Source organism: Neolamprologus brichardi, chromosome 23 (assembly GCF_056152115.1).
Source record: "Neolamprologus brichardi isolate AB-2024 chromosome 23, ASM5615211v1, whole genome shotgun sequence".
In the NCBI taxonomy this organism is placed as follows: domain Eukaryota; kingdom Metazoa; phylum Chordata; class Actinopteri; order Cichliformes; family Cichlidae; genus Neolamprologus; species Neolamprologus brichardi.
Window position 1 is genome coordinate 2369108 of NC_142125.1, and position 25706 is coordinate 2394813.

At 41.7% G+C, this 25706-nt stretch overlaps 2 protein-coding genes across 5 annotated transcripts; one reads left to right on the top strand and one right to left on the bottom strand.

The window, feature by feature from the left end:
* Positions 1 to 120: 120 nt before the first annotated feature.
* zfyve9b (zinc finger, FYVE domain containing 9b) lies at positions 121 to 12482 on the top strand. Of its 3 annotated transcripts, XM_006809478.3 has the most exons (16): positions 124 to 379; positions 2969 to 3678; positions 3818 to 3917; positions 3999 to 4201; positions 4319 to 4430; positions 7765 to 7887; positions 8118 to 8273; positions 8384 to 8608; positions 8687 to 8769; positions 8902 to 9006; positions 9088 to 9238; positions 9851 to 9931; positions 10171 to 10333; positions 10580 to 10685; positions 10770 to 10949; positions 11697 to 12481. In XM_006809478.3, the coding sequence occupies exons 1-16, from the start codon at positions 316 to 318 to the stop codon at positions 11856 to 11858; spliced, it is 2724 nt and encodes a 907-aa protein (XP_006809541.2). In that variant the 5' UTR covers positions 124 to 315; the 3' UTR covers positions 11859 to 12481. The 3 variants fall into 3 exon arrangements, 2 of the variants coding, with proteins under 2 accessions (XP_087693053.1, XP_006809541.2); XR_004844306.2 differs by lacking the exon at positions 11697 to 12481 and having other exon boundaries at positions 121 to 379; positions 10092 to 10333; positions 10770 to 10788; XM_087836927.1 differs by having other exon boundaries at positions 123 to 379; positions 3818 to 4201; positions 11697 to 12482.
* Positions 12483 to 13071: 589 nt separating this feature from the next.
* Positions 13072 to 25706, bottom strand: elovl1b (ELOVL fatty acid elongase 1b). Of its 2 annotated transcripts, none has more exons than XM_006809476.3 (8): positions 25582 to 25706; positions 15255 to 15355; positions 14983 to 15173; positions 14741 to 14821; positions 14581 to 14637; positions 14385 to 14490; positions 14034 to 14170; positions 13072 to 13942 (listed from the first exon to the last, which is right to left on the bottom strand). In XM_006809476.3, the coding sequence occupies exons 2-8, from the start codon at positions 15322 to 15324 to the stop codon at positions 13586 to 13588; spliced, it is 999 nt and encodes a 332-aa protein (XP_006809539.1). In that variant the 5' UTR covers positions 15325 to 15355; positions 25582 to 25706; the 3' UTR covers positions 13072 to 13585. The 2 variants fall into 2 exon arrangements, with proteins under 2 accessions (XP_006809539.1, XP_006809540.1); XM_006809477.3 differs by lacking the exon at positions 25582 to 25706 and adding an exon at positions 18197 to 18522.

A 25706-nucleotide genomic window follows, 5' to 3' on the forward strand; every position in this document is an offset into this window, starting at 1 on the left:
AGATTCATGTGAAAAGAAGCCAGTTTCCTACAGAAGGACAGGTCGTGCATAAGGCTGGATTTTTATGTTTGGCACCTTAGCTCTGCTGTCTTGGCTTGTGCACCGTCCTGCGGGCTGTGTGGACAGCAAACTGGGGAGGGACATTTCTGCACACCTCTTGAGTTTCTTCAAAGAGCTGCAGAGAGGCACGGGGGAGGAGGGAGATCACACAGAAGGGGGGGTAAGAGAGAGGCGAAATCATCCCATCTTTCGCTTGTGAGCGAGGCACTGCTGCTTGAATCCATTTTCCTCCGCGCTCAGATGTAACCGGATAAAATGCTGAAGTTCTTCACAGCGCGGGATGATGAGAATGAAAGCCTTTTGGGAGCAATAACTGAGGGTAAGACGTTTGATTGCTCTGGAAATACCGGGGTGGGAATGCGTTACTCCCATTCATTGTGCGCGCGTGATTGTGTGTGTGTGTGTGTGCCACTGTAAAAACGCTGATATAACACTTGGCTGCGCGCATAGACCGCGTCATCTGAAAAGCGCGTGCGCGTATGTGTGCGTGTTGCGCACTTTCGCGTGAACACGGGCTGCTTACATACATACTCCACTGTAGCCTCAGTCAGCGTCACCTCAGTGAAGTGTCCCGGCTGCTCCGGTGTACCGGGGTGCGGGGTGAATGTCGCATTGCCTCCGGCCTCTGTGCCCGCGAGCACATTAAACATTTGCACGTGTGTGGAATGCGTCACTGTCCCGGGAAGTGAGCGCTCAGTGAGCCGGATCGGCGCAGGCAGGCACGCCGCTGTTTCGGGAAGTCTTCACTTTGTTGCCTTCGGTAGAAATGACGCCGCCAGCTTTTTCTTTTTTCTTCGTGTTTTTTAAGGATGGCTTTCTGCTGTAAATGAGCTGCAGTGCAGTTTAACGTGTACAGTTAGTCAGTAGTACCCAATGTTTTGACGAGACTTTCAATCCATCCATGCATTTAGACCTATAAGAGCCTTATCCCCTTAAACCGGCCTATTCAGGAAACGCTGGCAGCTCAATGAAACATCAGTTGTGCATACATTAACTCCGTTTGCGCTGCCGGCTGCTAATGTGCTGGGAAGGGCATTGAATCAGTAATTGGCTGTAATTACGGGAGGTATTCTTAATGTAGAGTCCGATGTAGAAACCTTGAATGGAGTGATTGCAGAATCAAGCGGCTTACTTGCATATTTTTATTCTGACACATGCAATAAACACTGTCACTTGAAACATCTTTTATTTGTTGATTACACATATTTAACATCTGTGTGTGTAACAATATGGCTCAATATAAGGAAGCAGCAAAGGTTTAAACTAGAGATGGCACGATACCACTTTTTTATGTCCGATACCGATACCGATATCATAAATTTGGATATCTGCCGATACCGATATAAATCCGATATAGTGTGTTTTTTAATCAATAAAACTGTTTTTTTAATATCTTGCTGCATTTTGTATAAGTTCATACTCAAGTTAAAAAACAACAACAACACTAAAGCTATTCTGTTATACCTGTATGTAAAAAAAACACTGCACCCAAAATATTTCATAGTTCAGCAATACTGATCAATCTAATAAACTTAAACCTGCTCCATCCTCCCTATTCTGGTATTTTAAAGAGTACTTAGCAGAAATATTAAGCAACCTAACTAATAGGGTTGCAAACTCCCAGCAAAAGAAAATAGGGAACCACCCCCCACCTCATGATGCTTAATCGATGTAATCAACTTTAATTTGATGCAGTGTGAAAAAAATTCACAGAAATAAATTATTTTTCAAGAATAATTAAATAGATTCAACATCTTTCTTCAACAGAATTGCAGAATTCACAGATGGTGCCTTCCCAAAGGAAAAAGTACTATAGCTTACTAGGGTATATTAGACTTAACAGTTACTATATACAGTAATGGACTTCTATACATTTTACATCAGATTAAAACTTTGGGTGTAAGATTCAGATAATTATTAAATAATTAAAAGCTAGATATTTTAAATGAGAATAAGAAAGAAAAGTATGTCTTTGTGCCCCCTATCCCCTATCGGCCCCCCTGGCTAAACTTTGCTAGATCCGCCCCTGCGCAGTTACGTCAGCTGCGTAGAAAAAGATCCTGGTGTAGAAAGTAATATTAAATAAATTCTAACAACAGCTTATAAAGCTTAATAGTGCTGCTGTTGTTCAGCCGCTGGTTTCCTCTTTCTGGCACGAAGTGGGCCAAAAACTAAGAAGAGAGACGGACTCGCTACAGAAAAGCCGATCAGCTGATCATTGATCAGTTTCACGATTGAAGTAGGAGCAGGAGAGAGAGAGAGAGGCAGTCGCTCCATATATCGGTTGTTAAGCTTAACGTGGGAATGCTTTACAAACATTCAGAGATGAACTTACACACTTGCTTTACTTCTCTCTGAGATAACTTCCTCGGAGATGAAATGTTTGCTAGCAGGCTACAAATACACGTGACCACACTGCTTCCACGTGCTACGGTTATGAGCCGAGTTACGCCGTGTCGCAAGTTTTGTGAGGTGCTTTTTTGATATTTAATGGATCGGATTACATTTTTTATTTCTCTCCGATATCCGATCCAGTAATTTAGGTCAGTATCGGACCGATACCGATACGTAATATCGGATCGGTCCATCTCTAGTTTAAACACAAAATTACTGCTCAACTTTTTGTTCTCTAAGGAACCAGCTGCTATATGGTGTCATTAATCTCTTGTACAACTACCACTGGCTATTTTGATCATCAGATACACCTCTCAAGGGCAACCACACTAATGCTGCCATTAGTGAGGACTGAAATCTAGAAGATGTCTATTTAACAGTGAACAGCTTTTTCACCTTAATGAGCAGGCAGGACGTGCATCATTGTATATGCTAGTGTGTGTACGTTTGACAGATAGAGAGATGGAGATGTTGACTTTCCCTTCTTGCTGTGACATCATTATCATTGAAACAGATGAAGGGGACAGTACGTCTCTTCAGGACACCAAGCACCACTGGCTGAACAGACCCTGTCTGCTGGTGCTCAAAGATGGAGATGTGTCAAAACCTGCACTGGACTGTAGAGAAATCAGACCGCAATCTCCATCTAAAGCCACATCGGATGCGACGCTCAGGAGCAAATCTGGACCTTGTGAGCAGAAACCTATTGAACATCCCACTGAATCTGCTTCCCAAGTGGAGAATGGCAGCTGCACTGTGACTTCAATCTCCACATGGGGTGAAAAGGAGTCCCCCAGCCCTCTAGTGTTGGGCCCAGCAGAGGCCGCGTGGGCAGAGGAGGAGGAAGAGAAGAACCAGAAGTCGCCGGTTCTCCCATCAAAGGAAGACTCTGTGATTGAGGAGAAGGAGCGGGAGGAAAGTGGGCTGGAGCAGCAGGATGAGTCCTGCAGCTTGGAGGGACCATCTCGAGGAGATCAGACAAACACCAATAAGGCTGGGGCAGGCCGCGGGGAGGAAGCGATGGGTGAGTGCGCTGCTTCTCCCGTGGATCTCGATGAAATGTCTGAGACAAGCCCCGTCGGCATTCTGTCCAAGGATCGAGTCACTGTCCTCGGTGAGGTGGCCCCCGTGTGGGTCCCCGATGCCGAAGCGCAGGTCTGCATGAAGTGTGGTATCAAGTTTACATTCACCAAGAGGAGGCACCACTGCCGCGCCTGTGGGAAGGTAAAAAAGGATTTAAAAGTTCATTTTCTGTGTAATTAAATCTGAAGTGAAATCAAATGAGCAACTTGATAGTTTATAAGTGGAGTGTACGTGTGTGTCTCTGTTCACGTGTGGTGTGTGTGCATGTGTGTGTCGTCAGGTTTTTTGTGCACTTTGCTCCAGTTTGAAGTTCAAACTTACACACCTGGATGGGAAGGAGGGACGAGTATGCATTTCCTGTCATTCAGCACTCATTAAAAGTGAGCGTGATTGTTTTTTAGGTATTGCTGTAGTTGTATTTTTGAAATCATGCAGAAATCATTCTTGTATCTTCTCTTCAGGGATGTCTCCAAAAGGAAAAAGAAGGGTGTGGTTTGCAGACGAAATCCTCACCAATAAGCATTCAGAGTCCGCCCCGACCACACCCGTCAGGGAGCCCGCGTTCTCACCGCTGATGAGTCGAGTGCTGGGTGGGCCTGTTAAAAGTCCTGTGGGTTCACCCCAGATCAGGAGAGCTTTGAGGCCACATGGAACAATGATTGGTGTAGGTTCACCCAAAACGTGCCACTAAAACTCGACTACAGGGAAAATGTTGTTGTTCTGTGATTTAGAGGGAAATGAATGATATATGTATTCTCACTCTGCCTCCCTTCAACTCCAGGAGGCCTGTGGTCCCTACGGCTGGGGAACCACAGCTTTAGTGAGCAGCTCTGCTAACCTCATTCCCTTGGATGGCTTGCCACCCATACTCACCTCCACAGGAGTCAAAGGAGGTAGGGCTAGCTGCAATTTAGAGTTTCAAAGTGAAAAGTAAACTTATTGTGTTTCCTCCTCAGATCCAGATACTTTTTGTTTTTCATTATATTCCTCCCCTTTTGTTAATGCTTTCATGTCTTGCACAGTGCATGGTGCAAATATTGATGGCGGGTCACAAAGAAATAGGAGTTCTATGCAAATTGGGCAGCCAATGGCAAGGGGGGGAAATGGTCTCTGATTTTGAGCAGTTAATAGTTTAGTGATGAAGAGCAGATGGAGTAAAGTGAAAGCAGAAATTACAGATTCACACGGAATAAATTAGTGGTTCCTCGTTTTTTTCTGCTCACCCTCCTTTGCCTATAACATTCCCCATAGTTAATACAGAAAAACAACTTCAGCGTGCAGAAAAAGAAATGAGGAACAAGTGACTCTGTAAAGTGTCCATCTTGTTCCGCTACTTGCTGTCAGAAGCGACTATTTTATGACAAGAAAAACACAGTGGTCTCTCTCCATAGCCCACTATAGTGAAGCCAAGATTTGCCTCGACATTTTTTCTAGCCTTAATAGGCTCAATCTTATTTAAGCATTAACCAACAACACCTTTCACAGACCTGTCCATGGCTTGCTTTCAGGGCAAATGTTGTAATTGTAATTTAGCTTCACTGCCCCTCCCCTTTTATAACTCTTATCCCATCCAAGGGAACCACTGACCAGAAACTAGCACCTTTGTTTTGGTTTAAGCACTAACCAGCAGTGTTGGGGAGTAACGGAATACATGTACCGCCGTTACGTATTTAAAATACAAAATATGAGTAACTGTATTCCGTTACAGTTACCGTTTAAAAAGGTGGTATTTAGAATACAGTTACTTTGTTGAAATAAATGGATTACATCCCTGTTTCATGTTGTGGCGGGTCAGGACTGTTTGGGTTTTGTTTGACAGCTACGTTCTGTTGTTCCAGGCAGTAGCGTTGCGGTTGCCATGGTTACAGGGTGACGCTCTCCCTCTGCGCCTTTTTGTTGTTGTTGTGCTAAGCTAACAGGCAGAATGCTACAGGTATAGCTCTAAAGAATGTAGCATCATGGGCAGTGTAGTCCGTGCTGCAGGGAGAATGGACTGCCATACCCGTTATGTGTCTGTGAGCGAGGGAGGGAGAAAAAGGAAAAGTACGAGCTGTCATCGAGCAAAAACGGGAGCTGGAAGCATGTAAATATAATAATAACCACTGCAGCCAAGAAGAGAGCCTGACGAGCCCAGCTGTAAGTAAGCTATTAAGACTCGACTGTACACCGTGTTCGTGTTTTCCTCCAAAAACAATAAGTTCCGTTGGAGCAGCTTTTCAACGCCTCTCTCTGTCTCTGCTAGCAAAGTTGACCCAGACCAAGGTTATTATCGTTAACGAAAACTAACGAAATAACGAAAACTAGAAGTGAAAAAACATTTTCGTTAACGGAAATAAAAATAAAAACAAAAAAAGGAAAACTAACTAAAACTGGAATGAGTGTTCACAAAACTAACTAAAATTAACTGAATTTATAGCAAAAATGTGTTTAGTTTTCATTGATGTGTGCGTGTCATACAATAGTCAAGGGTGAAAATGAAGCTTAGTTTCCAGATTTTTTTCTTGCTGTGTCTCATTATGCCAGCAGGTGGCAGCACGTTAGTCGAGTCGTCTGTGTCGCTGCTCCGTCCACGCGCAGAATCATGTCAGGAAAGGTCGGGAGCCAGAGTCCAATTTGGGATTACTTTGAATATGACTGTGTTTTGGATAAAGCAAGTGTCTTGTAGTGGAAACAGACAAATTATGAGGGACATTTCTAAAGGGAAAAAAATCCCACAAACCTTAAAGTGCACTTGAAAAGCTCACACAAGAAGGCTAACCTAGCTTAGCTTGAGAAGGTAAGGGAGCACACTCAACCCTCATCCCCAGAAAACAGAAGCTAACCCCAGGCAAGGCAGCGTGATGCATCCCGAGACAACAGGACGGGGATATCTACACAACTGTGTGAGTCAATTGCCTTCAAAAAGTTTATCAATTCACTTGAACCAAAATGAACACCCGGTGCTGCGAGAGTTAATAGTCTCATTGGGGCAAAGATATACATTTTATAGTTGCCTGGTATCAATGGTTGTTCATCTGCTTTTATTTATTTATTTAAAGAACCCATAGGTGGGAATGTGAGTTGTCTGTCTCTGCATGTTAGCCCTGCGACAGACAGGCGACCTGTCCAGGGTGCAGTATGGTAGCTGGAAGAGCAACATACCCAAGGATAAGCAGAAGAGAATGACTGATATGATGAAACTGGGATTTTGTTACACTTAATTATTGCAAACACGACTAAAACTATAACTGAAACTAATCAAAACTAAACTGAAACTAAGGATTTTCAAAAAAATAAAAACTAAACTAAACTAGCAAACAATTGGTAAAAACTAATTAAAACGATATAAAATTGAAAATCTGAAGTCAAAACTAAATAAAAATAAAAACTAATGAAAATTGCAAAACTATTAAAACCCTGACCCAGACAACAAAGTAAAGCTAGTTTTCAGCTACTAGCCCGACACAAACCCGACGTATTAGCCAGAGGTCCCTTTACTACGGTTCGGAGCGGACCTTCAGTAACAGTAATAAATCACAGCAATAGTACATTCATGTAGTTGTAAACAGCATGATAATATATTAAGTAATCCAAAGTATTATACGTTACAGAATACATTTTGGGGCATGTATTCTGTAATCTGTAATGGAAATTTTTAAAAGTAACTTTCCCAACACTGCTAACCAGAAGGGACAACTACAGCAAGTATTACATATATGCATGATTTCCACCCATTAATCTAAAGAGCCAGTTCATAATTTCACAATACCAAATATGCATGATGAATCTGTATGTCTTTATGTTACCAACAACTTGAGCCACATTTGATTACTTTGCTGTAAATAATTCCAAATATTTTTTTCATGCTCACTCAGCTGCTGTAGCTTGTGCACATGCTCCGATACGTCTTTGCTGCTCTTTGTGATAGCATTGTTTAAGAGAACCAGGCAATCCTTCCACATGTGTGGTCCTTATTTATTTATTTATTTATTTATTTATGGGTGTTCTGACTTACTACACTCGAATGCTGCTACTTTAATTTATTACGTGGACACTGTAATGCCTGGTTAAATGGGGGCAGTCCCAAGGCATTAATAAAACTGATCTGTTATTAATAACAGCTACCTGCTTCTTGCCATCTTATTTAGAGCCACACTCTAATATTAATCTTTAATGTCATACTGGGCTGTTTTTTGTGGTGAGTAAGAGTAGATTAGCTTTAAAAGATGTTCTAATCTACCCCCCCAGACTACACCGTGGAGGAGCAGCCCTCCGAGATGCTCCTTATTCAGGAGTTGGAGAGCGGCAGACCCAAGCCTCTGGTGTTTGTTCTCAATGCTAACCTGCTCGCTATGGTGAAGTTGGTCAACTGTGAGTATCTTTCCCCTCTTACCTTTTACTGTGCATTATGAACTGCATACAGAACTTAATGTACACATTTAAAATTGAGCAGCGTCAAGAATTACAGATAAATATTTTGATCATTTTTTAAAAATTTTAAATATAACTTCTGAGTATATATTTCTACCTCTTACATCTTGTATTTGTTGTTTAAAATGCCCGTATGTGACTGCCAGCTTGTGCTTGATTTCCCTGATTAGACGTTAACAGGAAGTGCTGGTGTGTGACAACAAAGGGAATGCACGCTGTAGGGCAGGTGGAGCTGGTGGTGCTGCTGCAGTGCCTACCTGAAGAAAAAAGCTTCCCCAAAGACATTTTTAGGCACTTCATTCAGCTGTACAGAGACACTTTCACAGGTCAGAGACATTACAAGCCCATATACAGAATATTATCAGCCTCTACTTCACGACTGTAGTATTTCTTCCCTCTTATAATTACACGTTTTGACATCTTTATGTTTCTGTAGGGAAGGTTGTGAAACACCTGTCACTCTCCCTGTTTGGCAGCAGCTTCTTTGGCAGTCAGGATCATGCAGGCTTCCTGTACGTTCGCTCCACTCTCCAGTCCCTTCAAGGTCTACCTCTGCCAAACCAGCCCTACCTCTTTGGCCTGCTGGTCCACAGAGCAGAGGTGGCCTGGGCCAAAGCCTTTCCCTTGCGCCTCATGCTGCGACTGGGCGCTGAGTACAGATGTAAGCCAGGCAACTATGTGAGCTCTCTGAGTTGTAATGTTTCTTCCCCAGTTACCCACTTTCTGTCTCTTGTTCCAGTTTACCCATGCCCTCTGTACAGTGTACGCTTTAGGAAGCCCTTGTTTGGGGATATAGGCCACACAATAATGCGACTGTTAGTGGTGAGTATGGCATTTTGTAACATTTTTTTGTGTTGTTGCAAAACCACCCTTCCTGTCAGCAGTGGAAGTTTGGTGTCACAAATTTTATTAAACAGTGAATGGTGATCTTTTTACCATTCTGCTTTGTTCCAGGACTTTAGGAATTACCGTTACAGCCTACCAGTGGTATCGGGGCTCACTGTGGACTTAGAAGCTCATAGGACTTGCATAAAAATACCGAACACTGGGTATAATGAGGTAACACGAAGCCTCACAGAGTTAACGCTCTTACATATCGTTTCTTTCTCTATCATTTACCCGTGTTATCTCCCATGTTAGCTAATGAAGGCTGTGAATAAGTCCAATGAGCATGTGCTGGCGATAGGGGCATGCTTCAATGACACTGCAGACTCCCACCTCATCTGTGTCCAAGCAGACGATGGCCAGTATCAGACCCAAGCCATCAGCATCCACAATCAACCACGTAAAGGTAACAACACAGTTGTTGGGGCAGGAAGGGACACGTGGAAAGTTTTGCTCAGCTAATATGAAAATCTGAAATTACTTTATTTAAGCTGAACAAATGAGGCTAAAACAGCAGCTAAAAGTATAGTCGTACTAATACTTCTCCAGTTTTGTTAAACAATGAGGATCTAATAAATCAGCTAAAAGATATGCATAAGCTTGAAACAGCTAAGCATGATCGATAAATGATCAATGAAATCTTATCGCTTACAGTAAATCTTTAGCTGAATATACTCCAGAGAACACTGAGAAGGCATTCAAGTAAATTTGCTGCACAAACTGAATGGATTCTGCACAACAAAAACATTGTGCAAACCCACTGAATATTATTGCAGTGCATCTAAACATATGTAGCTCATGGAAGTGCATATAAAACAAAACAGTTTGAGTGTGAACTTCAGTGCAGCGGAGCAAAAGTAGGAGAAAATTCGAAAATGAAAGAAGTGGTTCGAGATGTTAATCGCGGCCAGTTACAGTTATGTGACACTAGGTGGCAGTGCATGCACTTGTAGTTTTTGCCTTGTCACTGTAAAGACTGATCAAAATGACATTCCTTCCTTCCTTCCTTCCTTCCTAGTTACTGGATCATGCTTTATTATATTCAGTAGTGCGCTGAAAGCGTCAGCAGGATACCTGGCCAAATCCAGCGTTGTAGAAGGTAGGATACCCTCTGACCAGAGAAGCCAGGTTAACCATTACCTTCTCCTCACCTCTGAGGATAGCCATCATTTACATTTTAAGTAGAGCGCCCCTGCTTAAACTGGCTTATTCAGAATTTGTTGATCTTTGTATGTGTGTGTCTGTGTACATTTTAACAGACTGTTTGTCTAGGCGTGTGTCTCCCCATTGGTGTGTGTTTGTGTGTGTTTCTCCTGTATCGCTGTCCCCTCTTCGCAGATGGGCTAATGGTGCAGATCACCGTGGAAACCATGGCGGAGCTCCGTCGATCACTACGGGAGATGAAAGACCACACTGTCACCTGTGGACGGCTGGACCAATCAGAGAGCCAGGAGCTTGTTTGTGTACAGTGGGTGGAGGAGAAATGCACTGTGAATAAGGGGTGAGTGTGTCCAACTGTTTGAAGTGCAGGAAGGCTTTTGTGTTCAGTCCGGTAGAACAATATAAGACCCATTCAAAAGGTAGCTGTGAAAAACTAACGGTGGTTGATTAGAATTTGACAAAGAGCTGCAAAAAAGCGTGTAAGAGACGTCCAGTGTAAACAGGAGTTTAAATCTGTACACATCCCTTTCAGTCTGTTTTAAACTGTGTGTACATGTAACCACCTATCAATGTTTGTGTTCTCCAGCATCATCAGCCCCATCGATGGGAAATCAATGGAGTCTATCAGCAGTACCAAGATGTTCCAGAAGTCCGAATACAAAGAAAATGGAAAGATCATCCGCTGGACAGAAGTATATATAATGATCTGCTAAAAAAGTTAGCATGTCCGTGTGTACAGCCATCCGTCTTCACATTTGCGTGAATATTTTGTGCAGGTGTTTTTCCTGCAGACAGGTGATAATCCCAAAGGAGCAGTGACTGACTCTGCTGAACACAACCGGCTCACGGAGAGAATCGCCCGGGCGTTTTGCTTGGCACTGTGTCCACACCTTAAACTGCTGAAAGAGGACGGGATGGCCAAACTGGGACTGCGTGTCACTTTTGACTCCCAAGAGGTCTTTAAAGAATTTAGCTTCTTGTAGCCAGGGAGAGAGACGTATAACTAACTAACTAATGTGTGATCTATTTCTGCCAATTTGTCTGGTTAAACTGGTCTTGTAAGCATCAGACCTGAGCCATGTAAGGTCACATCAACAATATGACCTTATTCTTTATGGTAAAAACGTAGCACTGCACTAGTAATTTAAATGGAGAGCAGAGGTCATTCTTAACTGTTTAAAATTTGTTCAGTGGTCGAGACAAATTAAAAAACAATTTTTTAAGTGATGGAAAAATAAGGAAAAAAAGACACTAATGCAAAAATGTTTTTAGCTGATTGAATGTGTATTGGAGCAGGCCAGTGATTTATAGTTGCAAAACCTTCCATTCATAAGAAGATGAACAGCAATGACTGTGAACCAGATCGCATACAGTATGTGGTGATTAAGACGGATTTACCCAGGCTTCCATATCGTAGGCTGGACGTGTAGACTGTGGTCTATAGACAGATTATCTGAGATAATGTGTTACTTAATGTGCTACACCCACTTCTGCAAGTAACACAAGCTTTGTTGTGAAATAAAACAGCTTGTGTTACTTCCCAGTGTGAACTTTGACAACAGCAACACGTCGTTCTCTTGTGAAAAAAAAATAGAAAACTTAGCCTAGAATTTTATCTCATTAGTAAAGAAAGCTTTGAACAACGTTTAGAACATCACTGTGGCTTTTTAAAAAACTAACAAGTGGCTTGTTTGTTATTTCAGGCTGGATTTGTGGCAGGGAGCAATGGGCAGCCTCTCCCAGCTCAGTACCTCAATGCGCTGAATAGCGTGCTGATTCCTGTCATCCACAGCAGGGGGCGCAAGAGGGACGGCGAGCCCATAGTGATGGAGCTCATTTTTTACATCCTTGAGAACATCACTTAGAGAACTCAGACTTTCCACTAATTCATCTTCTTAACCCTGACCACTGCTTCATCTCCAGCACTTCTCACCAGTTTCAGGGCAATAAAAGCATTCCAAAGGCAAAGCGGCTCATATCCGAGGTCTTCATCCATCTCATCCAAGAGATCTGACTCTTTGTGGTTTTCTGATCTCACTTGGCCCAGCCACAATCAATCAGGCTACGCATGAAACCTACGATGGACCATTAGATAAGGGTGCAGCTCTCGCACTGTAGTAGCAATTTCATGGCTTGAAATCATCAATGTCACATACATATTTTACAGTCAATACCTTTAAAGTGATAGCTCACAACCTTAAAGCTAAGAGAATGACTTGAAGTTATGTATCAAATCCAAATAGCAGCTTCATGCGCACTGAATGAATGCCTGGAGAATGTTTTAATATTTGATGAATTTTAACTGACTGCTCATGAAATGTAATGTTAGCTTGGAATTAAACTTGCAACAGTGACCGAGTTCTTGCCTATTGCCCAAGGACCCCGAGCGGTGAAATATTGCCATTTTTCATCAAAAGGAAGGTTATGCTTTTTACCGTTTACTCATTCCTGGAGATTTGACTTTTGCTCCTGTAAGACCTAGAAACATGTACTTGTGACCTCCTTAGTTTGCTGTTGGAAAATTACAGTTTTTAATATAACCATCAAAAAGCATTATATTGTAGCTATAAATGATTTAAAATTTTTTTTAAAAAAAACCCCCACACACCAACAACAAAAAGTTCTGAATTTTTATCCAATTTATAACAATTTTAAGTTCATTTATGGCTGCCTATGCAGAATAAGGGGAAAGAAAATCTGCAGTGTAATTTAATGATTTTAATATCATTTTATATTCTGGATAGGCAGATCATTTATCTTGTTTGACTAACACAGGCAAAGTAAACCTTTTTAAAATCACCCCATTCCTGACCCTGATGAACTGATTTGAGCGGGAATTGTTCTGGTGGTTCCGGTCTGCGGGATGCCATTTCTGCCATGTGCCATGAAGAATAGAGCCCTTGTTGACCTCCTACTTGCTGCACATATTTGGGATGGCAGAGACAAGAAGCACATGCAGACAATGCAAATACTTTTGCTGCAACAGCAAAATGTTGGAGCCCAAAGATCTGCTAAGTGAAATCAAGTTACATATACAATAAACTGTTATCAGGGTTTGGAAAAAAAAAGTCAACGCTGATCATTTAAAATGGAATTTATTTGCATATTAATTAAATACAAAGTAACAAATTTTAGAAAGTCTAAAGTATAGCAATACAATTAGTTTCTTTTTTTTTTTGTAAAACTATTTACAAAAAGCATCTTCAAGTTTGATAGAAACTGTACAGTCATCTGTCCACAGTGTGTCAGGAGGACATGGGGGTCAGATAAGAAGTGAAGACGAGTGTGGTGAAAGGCCACCAGAGTGATACTGAACTAGGAGGTTGTTTGCAACATCAGTGAAGACAACATGGGTCAAAACATCTTCTCTTCATACATTGTGTTCCATAGATGGTTCCCCAATGCAAAGAAACTAACAAACCAAACAACCAAATTTGGGACCCCACCTGTGGAAGTCACTGACCACATCATCCTCCCACATTTTACATAGAAAACTAAAAACAGAAAAAGAAAGGAACAAATTATTTGGAATCTGTAGTCGTTTTATCAAGTTTACAGGGCCATACATCTTGGGCTTTTCCTTCCAGACTTCCTAGGCCTTCTTCATCTTACCCATGTAAGAGCTGCCATTGTCGTGGTGGACCGAGCCATTGGCGTTGCCATTTTTCGTCCCATTGGGAACCCCGTGTGATACACCATTGGCAGTACCGTTTTTCACACTGTTGCCATTCTCACAGTATTTGTCATTTGTGTGCACAGCTGTGCCGTTCTGACACTGTTTCGGCAGTCGCTTGCCCTTAATGTAAGCCTGGAACCAGAAGTTGGAGAACAGAACAAAGAAGAAGGTACCATAGATCCAGATGAGGTGGAGGATCACAGGGAACTGGTAATCACAGCTGCTCATGAAGTAATACTGGGTAGCATGGAGAGATACCAGCACAAACTGGATCTATTGAGAAGAAAAATGAGAAATTAGCCAAATACACAACAAAAATGTTCTCTACTGGTAACACCACTGAGTCAGGATGGGCTACACGTACCAACTGAATTGCAGTCATGTATTTCTTCCACCACAAAAATTTCTGGAAGCGAGGTCCAGCAGCAGAAAGGCCATAGTAGAAATACATAACAACGTGGACGGAAGAGTTTACCATGGCATGGAAAGATCCCATTCCACCTGAAGTGATAACCACAAACATCACACCGAATTCCCTCGGTTAATCATTTTCATATCGATGGTCAGCTCATCTGCACAAAGCTTCTTGAAAGGCTTTAAAAAGACCATCTTATCTTCAAGATTGGCACGCAGGATGAGCTAACTACAGAACACTTCCGCAATGCTCCCCCTCCCTTCTCCATTAACCATTGACAACTTAAGGTTATATACTTACCTGGAGCATACGCAACTCCCCACCACCAGGTCCAGGGCATGAGGGAATGGTGGAAGATGTGTAGGAAGGTAATCTGGCCGTGCTTTTTCCTCAACACAAAGAAGATCTAACAGAGGGCATTCTGGTCAGAACGTTTACTAAAACTGAACATTGAGGCACATTTTATAAACCATGGCATCAGAATATGTGAACTTACTGTGTCCATCAGCTCAATAATCTTGGAGAACCAGAACAGCCACGCCACCTGGACCATCTAACAATGAGAGACTTTAGTTTGTGACTCAGTGGAAGGAAAGTCAGTTTTTATATTCATCGTCTTTAATAATAGTAATTGTTATAGAGTTAGGGCGACTTACTCGTAGTGCTTGAGGACTGTTAGAGGTATCAACTGCATCACATCTCCAAGTATACGTTGTGGCCCAGCCAGACATCAAAAACTGCAAATAAAAACAAGTTTATCAGGACTTTATCTTTGCAGATGGAGGTTCAACCAAATGAATGTATCCAACAATATCCATTGAGGAAAACAGTCTGGAATAAATGATGAAATGCTAACAATGTGCATTAACTGTTATGTGCATAGATAACAGATTCTTACTTCATATACGATGAATATTGACAAGGCCACAAGCAAGAAGTTGTAAACTATCATAGGCTCCTTGAGCTGGAAAGGTTTGCGATTGGCCATTAAGCGAGGTCCGAGGTACAGTACAAAGAACAGGTAGCCCAGCAGTATTGTCGTCATGGTTATGGGACTCTGCATCAGAGGATAATCTGTGATCCGTGGATCTAGAGCGGGAAAGGGGAAATATATTTAGACAAACAAACACAAGTCTGTCTTTTCTCAGTGTTTAAAAAAACTAAACCTACCAAGTCCCGACAGAAGGAAATCGTAGATATCCTTGGCATGTGAGCCCATCTCCTGAATCTCCTGAAGCATATTGGCTCTTGTATTGTTATGACCCAATTATCTGCAAACAAATACACAAAAAGCTCATTGTTAGTTTGAGCTGAAAGGGAAACACTGCAACAATCCTTCCAGAGCTCCATGAGAATATCTCAAGGGCTGAAATTTGACTCAAAGCAGAACAGCATTTGTTTTAAACGGTGTCAAAGACAAAGGTTTAAGGTCAAACCTGTCATGCTGGGATCATTTTTCCTGTTCAAACAGAACCCTGAACAGATAATTTTTTAAACAGTTACATTTTGGGAACATTCTGGGAACAAATTTCCCAGAGGAACCCACCCGAGGGATTAATAAAGTTTTATCTAATCTAATCTAATTTCTAGAGAAATTAAAACATGCAAAATAATTTTCTAAAGAAAAAAAAAATACAACCCCCCCTCCCCCTCCCTCCCTCTATGTCTTGCCGGTGTCCTCAGGGAGGCGCATTCTTACATTTCCTGATTCAGCAGGTCTGAAAAGCAGTTCCTGGAGCAGAGTAGCTCATCCCTCACCAAACAAACACTCCCAACAGAAATTCCCAGGATGCTTTGCCCTGGTTCGAACCACTCATCAGACATGGCCTGATATCTGAGAGGAGGTGCTACAAGGAACTGAGGGCATCCCTCATCCCACACTGAGGCTGGCTGTTTGTGTACAAGAGTCAGGCCACGACTTAAGGCACAATACTGCCTCCACCAATAAACCCAGCACTTTAAGTTCACTGAACCCATTAAACCGACGACTGCTCCTTCTTGTGACATGGCAGTTTTATAGAGACCACTAAAAGCAGTCAGCACGCAAGAAAACTTCTGCTTTCGAAACTGGACATTTTCTGTTGTTTAAAGCAGATTTCAAATGTAAACTACAAAACATATTTATACGCAGGGTGCGGTCAGCGCAAGCCACACTGGACCCGGAGGATCCATTGTTTGATACAAGTCTACAATGCTCTTTCACTGCCAAAAAGTACAGCCCTCCTAAAGTCAATATAGTTAAAAGCTAATAATTTAAGCCTGAGGAATGAAGGTCAGGTGACCCGAGCTCACACGGGTGCCTAGAGGGCCAAGGAAAAAGAAAAGTACATGTGGATTCAGGTTATGCATTTTGTGAACAATGAGCTAGATCGATTTGACAGGCAGGAAAAATCCATTTTTTAAAGAAAAGTTAGAATTTGTGCAAAAGTCACTTTCTCTTCTGTTTCCCCCCCAAATGGGATTTCAGTCAGAAACCAAGTCGCAGTGAAAACAGAAGAGAAAGTGACTGTTGCGCAATCCAAAAGTCAAAAGCATTTCAAACAGTTTGTCATAAACTTTACTTTTAATATTGCTTGAAACATTAAAGTTAAAAATAATTGAAGCATCACAGGATTAGCGTCTTGTGTCAAACTCGTCCTCCTTCCTCGTCGCTCTGCACACACTGCATTCAAGAAATTGTTAACCTAAGCACTGAGCCAACACCACTGTTTTTATAGTCGTCCTTCTTGTTACGCTTCCAAATTTACTGCAGCATTCCAGACCACTTCTTGTGACACATCGCTTCCTTCCGACGACATTGTGAAACCAAAGAGCTGTTAATTTGTGACATGAAAATTCCTGCGTCGAGTGTGACAATCAGTGTTTCAGACGCCTCTTACACAAAGGTTTTTTTTTTTTTTTTTGAATTGACGGATGAGGCCTTTGGTCAGGCACCTTACATTTCAACAAGAGTATCATCATGTCTGTTGTGCAGAGTCTTGTTCTGAGGGGAAATTGATCACATTATGGTTTAGCAAGTGATGCTTTTCATAAAAATATAGTAATAATACACTAATACAGCATCACCACTGTTAAAAAGTGCAGGTTTAAGGAAATCCCACCACAACAAGATGAAAGTAATCCAAAAAAAATCCCATTTTCAAATATGAACAGGCAACATGTGACTGCCTAGAAAGGGTACTTAGAATAAATCTGACTGTGCAAGTCAGAAGGAGAGTCTTGTGATTCATGACAAAACAACCAAGAATGAATATTTTTGTGTTCTCAGAACAGGATGAAAGTAGAAGGTCAAAGAAAAATGCCCTCCCTGCCCATTTCTCCATGAGAGAAACTAGAATTATTACCACCAATAATGTTCGTCTAACAGCAGTCAGTTTGCCTCACCTGGATAATAAAGTATAATTTATTGCACCCAGTTATCAATTAACCGACACATGACGCCACCCAACTGTCCACCAGTTAAACATCAGCATCACCGCAGGATTTGGACTAACAGCACACTGAAGCCCGACCAGTCGCCACTTTTCATCTCTTATCAGTAATTCCACAGGTCAACACCAACTTCCTCTTATAGTTGAGAGGGGTCCAGAAAAAAGTTAGATTCCAGTGATGTAATGCAAGCTGGCATGAGGCCATTTCTACTTAAAAGTCATTAAAAGCTTTTTAGAATTCACAATTTACACTTTGAGTGAAGTCCCACTACAACCACCTATCCATTACTAAATGACCTTGACTTCAATGGTGTGGCTGGTTCGCAGCAGAGAACAGTGAAAAAGGAGGGGAAACATTTTCTTAAGAGAGCCATGTCAATGAATCATAGGGATGGAAAAAGGGAGCTCACGAGTTAAGAGTTAATGATGAACAAACTGGAGCAGCAGAGATGATGTGAAAAAAAAAAAAATCCAGGAGATGGGGGAGGGGGGAGCAAACCAGGAACCCATTTGTTAAACATACAGTCAATTATCTTATAACAACAGTGACAAAAAGCAGCCTGAACAAAAGGAACCAAAAGCTTTGAGTAAAGAAGCTTAAAACAACCTTGAACTGCTCAAAGTGTTGCCAGACTCCACACACGAGTTAGTTCACCTTTGACGTAACGTTGAGCAACTTACCCTTGTTGAGACAAAAAAAATTTCCACTTAAAAAGCCGAAGTGGACTCCTCCTGCACAGCACGATAAAGCCTGAGCGTAAAGTAAAGGGCAGACGGCAGCAGCAGAGAAGTGACAGAAAGAGATGGGATTGAGAAAGTAAACTGACAAAGTGTGACTGGTACAGCAGTCTTCCAAAACTCCACCCTCCCTGACTCATACAGTGGATGAATAACTAGTTCACACAAGGAGAGGGAGGGAAAGAGGCTGAGCCTGAAAGAGAGCGAGCGAGGGAAGAGAGTGCCTGCTCTGTGTGACCCAGAGAGAGAGAGAGAGAACAACTGAGGTGAGAGATCACCCCCATTTAAATCCCACACTACCTTGATGCATGTATTCTGTGACCGCCCCCAGGTTTCACCAAGCTGCCGTCAAAACCCACCCACCCACCCGCCTACCCCCTCCTTACTTTGCTCTCCTCGTCACACCCTTCACTCACTTGAAACACCAGAAACCTACTCTGGAGTCACCCTGTACGGCTCCTCTCAGGGGTGGGCTGATAATATTATTCACAGGGAGCGGGCGAGAAATCAGTAGAGACTCTGTTATCATGAAGGGAGCCATTGTTACGCCTTTACTGGTCCTCGGCCTGGCCAACACCCATAAAGCAAAAACTAGCCTCCATTTCTTCTCCTGCACTGCTGGACAATCCACGGCATGAGTAAAATGCCTCAATAAGGAATACTAGCCTCCTCCTATAGTTTGTGTTTGTCCTGTATTGTCCAACTGGAAATACAGCTTCATTAGCTACACATGCAAGTCCAGTTTAAAAAGGAAAAATCCAAGAAGCCTCTCCTGGAAAAAGAGAAAAAAGGTGTTGGATGAATTTAAACTACGAGGCAAGATAAGAGCTATAAAGATGTTTGCTCAGGGTTGGATAGCAAAGCAAAAGGCAGATGAAATTAATTGCCGCAATGGGAAGAAGTGACTCATACGGGAATGCTTAAAATTCTTTAGTGTTGTGAAAGGAGGTTTTGCTTTCCAGTAGGAAACTTCTTATCCTGATCCCACTGCCACACCCAGCCACGCTTAAGGAGAAACAAAAAATGTGCAGTTCGAGTTACACCACCTGCTTTTGCACATAACACCTTTGGCATCCAAGGAGCTTTTGGCCTTTCCCAAAGACCAAGACTGTGATCGATTCAATAAAAACAAGAAAAGAAAAAAGTTTAAGTATTATAAATGTAATTTAATCTTATTACATGGTCAAAAAAATGAAAGAAAAACACATCTAACATCTATAAGATAAGACACGCTCATTTGTCCCTTAAACGCACGTCTAGAGCTTCCAGGAAAAACCTGGTTATGGATCATTTCAGCCTTTTTGCAACACAGATTTTGTAAACACTAAAGTTCAATAGGACAGAAACACTGGGATCTAATAAACATTAGTTGTAAGTAACAAAAAGTGGGTTTGAGTTTTTTCTTTAAGGTGTTCTAGTCAAAACTACAAACAATCATGATTTTTTAAAAAATGAAAGAAAAAAAAGTTGTTTCTAAAATTCCACACATTTATTATCAGTCTACTAGACAGCTTTGCATCACTAGCACACGCACACACACACTAAACTTTGTTTAAAGAGGCCGATAAGTCAAGGACACAGAAAAAAAGAGGCCATAAAATGCCTGTAGCACTGATAAAAATAGTGGCTTTGACAGATAATAGTTGAACTTGGCCATTCAGCTCATGCCAGCTGCAAGCATGACACAAACGAGCTTATAGTGGAGAAGGCCCCGTTTAGTGAGACGGTATCCGACCGAGCCAGCTTTGCCTGTTGTTCTGGCTCTGGGGGCAACATGGGGGAGTGGAGGTAGCACTCCAGTGCGTTTCAGCCCTTCCTCCAAATACCAAAACACACCTGACAACAAAAACGAGATCAGCTGCAGTTTGAGGTGCTGACAAAGCCAAATATGATTGTCATGCTCCTCAGTGAAACCAGGAACCTTTTTTGTTCCCATTAAACAAAATATGACAGAAGCGGAAAACGGTGGTTTACAAGATCAGCCACTTTACTGCCGCACTGATAAACTTGACACTGAGAACAGTTTTGATGTTTATCAGACCATCATCTGCACTGACAGATAAATATTCAGTGTATTCTGGTTTGATCTAAGGGAAAGTAAAAGCAACATCTTGATAAAACCTGTATTTTTATTTTTTAAAATCAAAACTCGCTTGACACACATCAGATGCTTCAGATGTCAAACTGCGTGAAAACCTTCCAAGTACAAGCATGTACATGCTTTCAGACACATAAGCTGGTAATATTCCACACATCACACGTTGTGTTAACCTCAGTGTCAGACACACACAAAAATCCCATTTTACACTTGAAAGGTGTTGACACTGATGCAAAGTTTATATTTACCAGTAGCTCAGAATTAAACTGGATAATCTCAGCAGATTGAGATGTAAAGAGCACAGTGAGCAAACTGTGTGCTGCCAGAAGTCTCCCAGAATTCCCACTAGAATGTCACAAAGTGGTGACAAATCAGGCTCTCCCACCAGGGTAAAAATAACAGCTCAAATTACATAAAGCAAAAACTTCCATTACTCTATAGTGTGCATGAACTTCACCTCTGAAGGCATGCTGCTGGCAATTTTTAGACAATTGTTTCACACAAACTGCATTCCTGAGAGTCTCGCCCCAGGTAGAAAGTCCTAAAGGCAACATCAAATACCTGACAGCACGCTGTCTGGCTACATAAATCAGCTAAATGAACGTGAACCTCGTGGCAAAACGCCGGCACACATTCCAGTCAAGCCAGCTGGATGACAGACGCCAGAGAAAACAAGAAAGGTATTAGTAGTATGTTCATGTCCTCAGGGGCAGAACTGTCACCTGGGACCACGACTGCATTTTATACAACTTTGTCTGAAGTTGATGACTGTAATCATGGCTGTATAAGCTGGTTTCATTCAACCAAACCACAACTTGCTTTGCAGCGTCGTCACCCTGACACACTGAGAGCACAGGTACCTTATGGACAGGTATGTGCTCTCACTTACTTGCAAAAAACGAGACGACCGTTTAGGGGCAGCGAGGCTGAGAAAGTGTGCGAATGTGAAAGCATGTATCCGGATGAACACCCGAGTGCACGTGTCAAATTTAAAAACCTGTCGTAGTGTATATTACATTACAGCAATACTATTGAAAGAATGCTCAGCAATTATGTAAATATTTAGTTTTTTTCCATGCATGCTTAAGTTAAACATTTTGTTTTTATTTTCCTAAGAATTTTACTCTTATGTAAGCCTAATTTAAAAAATATATATATTATGAATATACTCCCCCACCAACAGACTCAATCTATAGAGCGAGGCATCTTTAAGGAACAAACCTCAGCATTTACTCTACAGGCTTTGATTGCTGGCAAAAATACACAGACTGCTGACATAATACAAATTGCATAATCTGGTTTTATTCTGGATTAAATATCCTTTGTCTAAAGAACCTTTGTCAGGAACTTGTGTGATATTGGAACAGTGACTAGTCAAAATCCTCAGATTTGAATGCAGATTAGCATATTATCAAGCAGCCATAGCAGATTTTACATATGATAAGACTGAAAACATGCTTTAGTCTCACCAAGTGACGTGTTTTATAAAATGCAAAACAACCAAATGCTGAAGTTGTAGAAACCACTACTCCCCGGTACAGGAATGCTGCTGAACTTGTCTCAGGCATGTTCACGCCACCTCCCCTCAATTGTATTTGGTGTGTATGGTATTGGGGGGTGGGGGGCTGCATCTCCCCTACCTGCCGGCTGGACGTTCAACACTGCTCCCATTCTCTTAAAGCACCTCCCTCCTTCCTTCTGTCAGAGTACAGGTCTCAGATTTCTGAAACTTTCCATAGCTGTTAGTCCGCTGCACCTCTACGAACCCACCTGACTTCATGGTGAGTGAGTGAGAGAGAAATGGGGGGGAGGGGTAACCAAAACAAAACAACCCCAAAAGAAAAACAAAAAAACCCCACTGCACTTCAGCACGTACAGGAAGCATGAAGTAATCATCATTTAATCTGTGGTCATGCATAAAGGAATTATTGGAAAAAAAAAAAATCTTTAATAACATAAACAAGCAAAGCTGGAGGATGCATGAGTTTTATTTTCTTAGGACTGAGACTTTAAACCAGACATTAGAGTCATTAGTAATATGAAATGTTGGGCGTGTTTCCTCATTCAGCTATTATAACACAGGAACCTGACTCTTCCGATTAGTAATAAGCCATCTAAACAATTTAAGAGACAAACGTGAGCACGCTGCAATGTCTGCAATAATCCCTCATTAAAAACAGGAGTGAATATGCATGTTTACAGCACCTAAAAACTCAGACTTGATATTGAAACATACAAGAACCAACAGACTTAAAAACTCTTTTGTCCCACACGCCATCAAACGGTTTAACTCCTCTCTGGAGGGGAAACAGGAGGACAAAGGAGGGGGAACAACTAAGCTGTAGAGCCTCTTCACTTCACTGTGCAATACTTTTTGTTTATAGTCAACAGTGCAATAGACTTCAATACTTGAAATGTGCAATTCCCTTGTATTCTTATTCCTATTTATTCTTTTTATCCCTTTCGTATATTTTATTTATACATGTCTCTGTATTTATATGTGTATATATATAATATTCTGCTTACGTTCTGTAACTTCTGTCCGTGCTGTGCTTTTGGAAACCGAATTTCCCAGAGAAACCCACCCGAGGGATTAATAAAGTTTTATCTTTAAGACTTTAACATGACTGGAATGAGACTTTGTGTCTGTCTGGATACCTGTGGAACTCCTATAACAAGAACGTAGGCTTGCACGCATCTAAATGCCTACCACCCACCCCCACCCACACAAATCTTAAGGGCAACCCCACCCCCCCCCACCCCACACACACACAAAAAGGGTTCAAGCATTACAAATCAGTCTGTCAGTTTTTAATTTACAGTATTTTTATCATTTGACCTTTGGCACACATTTCCATAAAACGATACAAGCGAGTGGAAAATTGACTTCCATTTAGCCACCCTAACTAAACATGCTGGTCAAAACACAGAACCAGTCACAGCATACTGGAGGACATAACACCAGTACTTTACTTCCTCTTCTTGGAATTGAGGAATTTAAATGATAACATAGGAATTCAAATATTAGATGCTTATAGAGACTGAAGTGCACATCAAACGTTGAGCTTTAATTACTTCTAGTCCAACTGTTTAGATCTGTTCACTTAAAAGGCCCCAAACTGGAACCCATACTGCCGCACCCCAAACAAAAGAGATAACAGTTAATTGACATTGTCACACTTCTTCCCCTCGACAAAGTTCCCTATCAGCACGTGAGCACTTAAGTGACATTCAGACATTTGGCTAAATGAAATGCTGAATATCAGGTACAGTAGCTTCTCCGCCCGAATGGAGAAACATGAAATGAGCCTTCTAAAATACTTGTTTATAGACATCAGAGTTCAAATTTCCTGCAAGGTCCTTGAACGTGCAACTTACTCCCAATTGGAGTATTTTCCAAGGAAGTTGTTTTAGAACAAGTCGGTCCATAAATAGAGACTATGAAGGCATTTGTCTGAATAAGTAGGAGTTCAGAGAGTTTCTGAAAAACATTTAAAGAGCCAATAGAAGCCTTGAGTTAACTGACAGCAGTCAGAGCTGCCAAGTTCACACACAGAGTTCAAAAAAAATAAAAAATCATGTCAGGGCAGATCATAAAAATGTCTGAACTAACCCAGTTGGGGAAGCAACCTTAAAATCCTGCTTCCCCATTTAAACACACAAAAAACAGGTTTTAACATGAGGTGAAGTAAAATGACACATCCCCCCACTGCACATGCTCGCTGATGAACAGGAGACGCATGTGAGGTGTGGTTGCACCACCACCACACTCGGCACTGCTGGATAGAAGCACAGTCAGAAACACCCTGTTTAAAAAGACCCAGCGTCATTTCTACTGGTTGAAGATTAGATTTTAACTACCCAAGGCCGTCGGAGAAGGCGTTGACATTTGAAGGTGAAGTGATAAGAGCATGATGCTGAACTGTTAACAGCCACAGCACGGCTGTAGTGTTTACATTGCTATCAGAGATATGGCTGGGCTGGTTGACCTTGAGGTCTTTTGTCTAAGTCACACAATTGCTTGTTGACATTGTAAATATTTGTCGTAACTTTCAGTTAGTAGCCCATAATTTATCTTGGCACACAATTTGGAAACCATCAAAGGCTACTTTCACAGGGGAGGGGGGCATTTAAACACTTTCATGAACTGATCAAAACTGTACAAAGCTTAAATTGTTTAACCAAACTACTTCTTGCATCAGTGTAATCTCTCCAGCTAAACAGTGGCAAATTGTGGCAATTCAAATAATGCAGAGGCTGCAGAGACTGTGGGCAACCAAATGCATAGCAATGCTCCTATAGTCAGACTTTCCATACATTAAATGCACTTATGGATGTTAACATTACACAATAATAAGTTACACTAATTAAAAATACATGCACACCCCTACTCTTTTTCAATCACATGTTACTTAACAGATGTGATGTTTGATGTAGTTCACCGCCTCGCCACTATAAGAGATCACACAGCATTTAGTGGAGAATCGAAATTTTGCTAGTGGTGTGAAAGTTGTTTTTAGTTGTTGTTGTTTTGCCCCTTCATATATGCAACAACTTGACTTTGTAACCATGTTTCTCCTGACAGATTAGCTAAAGGCGAGGATGTTTGTGAGCTGGAGGAAGCTGAGTGCGCGCTCCTGCGTCGCTCTGGCTCAGCGTTAACCGTTAGAAACCGTTGTGACGTTTGACCAGCAGGTAAACTATATTTCACTTCTCGCGGAAGCACATTTGGAGCTTGCAGTATGCACATTAATATGCCGTCTTTATTGCCTCCCTTTAGATGCATGACGGCTACAAAATGGCAAATGACATCAAAACCCTTCAAAGTGCAGAACAACAATAGGTGCACAGGCGATACAATTAGTCCAGTCAACACCGGATATCTGGTTAGGGGGGAACGCCTAACTTTGAGGGTTTTTGTTTTTTCTTTAAAAAAAAAAAAAAAAAAAAAAAAAAAAAAGAAGAAAAAAAGATTATATACACAAAAACTCCAGTTTGTTTGTTTGTTTTTTTTACTTTACTGTAGGCGTAAGAAAAAAAGAGCCTTTAAAGACAAACAACAAAAGAAAGCTTTGAATTTGACATTGTTTAAATTGACATCTGGCCCCCTCCCCCCCTCCTCCCCCCTGAGGGAGGAAAAAAAACTGCAGCACCTTAAAGTAACTCCCTGAGTCAACATTTAACTCCTCACCGTTAAACAGTCTGACAACAATGTCCAAAAGCTACTCACTTTTACTGAAGTAAACCTGTGGAGTCTGTCGAATGAAAGCTGGAGAAAAGGCGCAAAGCGTGGCTTTAGTTAGCGGTGCTTCCTCTTCCTCTCGGCTTAAATCTTCCTCCTGACCCAGCCCTTTG